Source organism: Stegodyphus dumicola, chromosome 5, assembly GCF_044657685.1.
Source record: "Stegodyphus dumicola isolate Sdum_Otavi_A_Nest chromosome 5, ASM4465768v1".
Taxonomy (NCBI): domain Eukaryota; kingdom Metazoa; phylum Arthropoda; class Arachnida; order Araneae; family Eresidae; genus Stegodyphus; species Stegodyphus dumicola.
In genome coordinates this window covers 200,866,985-200,870,684 of record NC_140772.1, presented here as the reverse complement: position 1 = coordinate 200,870,684, position 3,700 = coordinate 200,866,985, and the positions used below count along the sequence as shown (strand labels likewise).

Here is a 3,700-nt window from a genome sequence, read left to right as displayed (position 1 = left end):
TTCTAGTCTCTTGTTTGAATAAACTGTTTTTATACAACAAGTTCAAAACATACATTTATTGAAATATTCATAATATACAATCATTATATTACATCAGTTAAAACATTATGCATTACAGGCTTCTTCTTTCTTCCACCTGTTTTAGAGAGGAAAAGAGAAATGGATCAGCATATTTCTAATTACAAAACGAAAGTGTGCAGACACAGAACATTAATTTTTTTTTGTTAAAAACAATTTGATGTGCCCACATATGGTATACACATGAAATCCACATATGCATATTATATGCATTTTTTCTGCATTATAAATATACTTCGTTGATAGCATATAAACCACAACAGAATAAATGCACTTTTTAAAATTCACTATTATTTATTTACTATAGCGATACTCTGGAGCTAGGTTCACTTAACAGTGTTACGTCTTATTCATAACTCGGAATGCAACAAAATTATATCATCTGAAGAATTATCTAATCATTGCCACATGTTCTATTCTGCATGCGCTATTCGTAAACATTCTCATCTATTCGAAACAGACTGGTGACAGTATTTTCTGCTAATATGAGATACTTATTTCCTCGAATTTCATTAGAGATGTGTTTCGCATTCAATTAATTCAGTTCTCACTTCGCGGCAAGGCAAAAATAATAAAAACACAAAATACCTTCATTAAAAAGTTAAAGATATAGAAAAACATAAAACACCAAATACAGTTAAAAAATTGTTTTAAATTTTTACAATTTTAATTACAGTTTCTATGCAATATCAAGCGATTCGGCCAGCGGGCAAGAAGACAAGATTTTTCAGCGCACAAAACTGAAAGCTTACTTTTGGTCTCACTTGACAAAAAGGCACTGAAGGCATAGAAGCTGAATTTATATTGGACGCTATGCTGAGTCAATTATATAAAGCTATTAAATATATATTGAGCTATTATATAAATATATATATTTATATACTTTTGGTGCGGGCTCAGTTTCTTTGTATTTGTTTTTCCCTCATATGTTTGTAAATTGTGCATTTTTTGCTTTAGAAATGATTGAGTTATGTTGTTCTTATTAAGGTTCGGTCTTATCTTCCAGTTAAGGCTTTAGTTAACCTGCATGTTATAGTTGTAGAATTATCAACAATTTAAAAAGTTGTTTAAGTATGGCTAAGCTTAATTTTTATGCACAGCAGTCATATTTTAAATATATATATTTATATACTTTTGGTGCGGCCGATTGCAACCAAAATAGGAGGTGCACATTTACATATTATAGTGGTCCTATATACAAAATTTCAACTTTCTGAGGCGGCTACTAATTTTTAAGTTATGCGAGATACACGTACAGACGACATGAAAAATCTCTTCAGAATCTATTTTAAATCAGTTTTATAGTTTTTTTGGGGGGGGGAGCCTGTATTATGTCCTTACGTACAGATGTCACACAAGAACATCATTAAATTGCATTCAATAGCAGTCAGAATGGATATTTTCTTTGAAATATACTGAAAATGTTTCACGATTACAATACTTCCTTTTTACTTCGTACAAGGAAGTAAAAATGAGGCTTAAACCAGTGTATCACTAAAAACTATCTATTTCTAAATATAAGTTAGAATTTTGTCAGAAAAAATCTGTACAGTAAAAAAATATTTTCTTGCACAACATACCAAATGTTCATAAAAAGTGCCTACAAACTTTATCTTCTTACATACACTCATGTTCATAAATTAAGGATAATGCAAAATCAGGCAAAGGAAGAGTTAGACGCAAAACAAATTTGACTTATTTGTAAAGCTTATTTATTAAACAAAAGGTAAAAAGCAAAAAAAGATGCTATATGTTTGATAGTATTAAAAAAATTAGCGATTTTTTTCTCCCTGGAGCAAATTACAAAAAATACCTATTTGCAAAAAATCAATATTACATGGTTGGTATGATTGTTAATACATTGTATGTCTCCCAGACGATGCAATACAGTCCGTACAACGCCTAGGCATGCTGAGTATCAAATTAGCGATCTGATCTTGGGGGATATATCACACTACTCAAAAAGCAATGCTCTCCGAAGTTCCGGTAGACATGTAGGAGGAGGTTGACGGGCTGCAACTCGTCGGCCAAGCATATCCCACACGTGCTCTACTGGATTCAAGTCAGGTGAGAATGCTGGCCAGTCCATAAGGATGATATCCTCCGAATGAAGGCATTCCCTTACGATGTTTGTGCGGTGAGTACGGGCGCTGTCATCCATAAACACAAATTGTGTGCCCATGGCGCCCCGAAACAAACGTACATGTTGTTCCAGAATGACGTCCCGATAGATTTGGCTTGTCATGGTTCCAATTTGAACATGCAGGTCAGTTCTGGAACCCAGAATAATTCCACCCCAAACGAGCACTCCTGCACCACCGTAATGGTGTCGTTCAATGATGTTTTCTTGGTGGTAACGGGTACCTGGAGCTCTCCATATGAAAGTCCGGCGAGAATCAGACTGCAAGCTAAACCTTGACTCTTCGGAAAACATCACACAAGCCCACTGTTGCAGTGTCCACAATGCATGCTCTCTACTACACGCTAACCGCAGGCGACAGTAAATTGCAGTAGGTGAAACACATCTAACAGGTCTACGAGCATATAGACCAATCTGCCCTAAGCGTCTGTACACGGTCTGCCTTGAAATTGTCGTACTGTACAGTGGCTGAAGAGAGCTGACGAGATAGGTCTGAGGCTGTGTTTCTTTTGGCAGTAACTGCCAAATACCAGTCCTCATTCGGAGTTGTAACTCTGGGGCGACCTGTGCTGTAACGTCTACTCACATTACCATCATCTTGGAATCGTTGCCAAAGCCTGGAGATGACACTCTGGGCAATTCCAAGTTCGTCTGATACTTCCAGTTCGATACGCCCACATTCTAGACGGCTGATAATTCTACCATGTAAAAAATCATCCAAATGCATCCTTTGTGTCAAAACTATTTGGTTATTGCACTGAAATGCTTATAAAGCGCCTGCGAACAATTTTACTTCTTTCCCTGTATTCCTTATATATCACTCTCTTACACTCTCGTCATTGTAAAGTACCATGGGTGTCATCTGGTTACTTCCTGAAATTTGCATATGATTCTTGAAGATGTGTGTAGTGATTTTACAGGTGATATATTTATTTTAGAGTTTGATTTCCATGTGACTCCGAATTATCCTTAATTTATGGACATGAGTGTATTTACCTCAGATATGTACTTCCAATTACATACTTTTTAAAAATAGGTGGGAATATTTTTAGGATAGTTTGAGCACTGGAGATAGAAACTGTTACATAAATCTTTTAGGTGATCACAGAGCCCCCCCCCCAAAAAAAAACCATCTAATTAAGTATCCACTGTGCTTTACAAGTTAACTGAAAAAAAAAGATCCTTATCTTTGCTTGTATATGAATATCTCGTCAGCCAGCCGAGCTACTTTTGGGGAAATGTAGGGAGTTTTTTTAGAGTTTTTAATTTGATATGTGAATGTGCACTGGAATGTTATCTTAATCTGTAAGCTTGTTCTATAATGTAATAAAACCCCTCTACAATGAACCTGGTTTATAATGAAAGAACTTTTTAGTCCGACCCAAATTTTAGTAAAGAGGAAAATGCAGATTTGCCTAAGTGGTTACAAGGAATTGTATTTCAATATTTTCAGAAAGTGATGAGGAGCTTTTCCATATATGC

The 3,700-nt window shown here is 35.4% G+C and overlaps 1 protein-coding gene across 1 annotated transcript in view; it reads right to left on the bottom strand.

Moving 5' to 3' along the window:
• Positions 1–41: 41 nt before the first annotated feature.
• LOC118190316 (uncharacterized) overlaps positions 42–3,700 on the bottom strand; it is a 64,149-nt gene continuing 60,490 nt past the window's right edge. Inside the window, exon 8 of the mRNA XM_085817541.1 lies at positions 42–136. Coding sequence (XP_085673667.1) covers positions 84–136 — 53 coding nt within the window. The 3' untranslated portion in view covers positions 42–83. The remainder of the gene's footprint in view (positions 137–3,700) is intronic.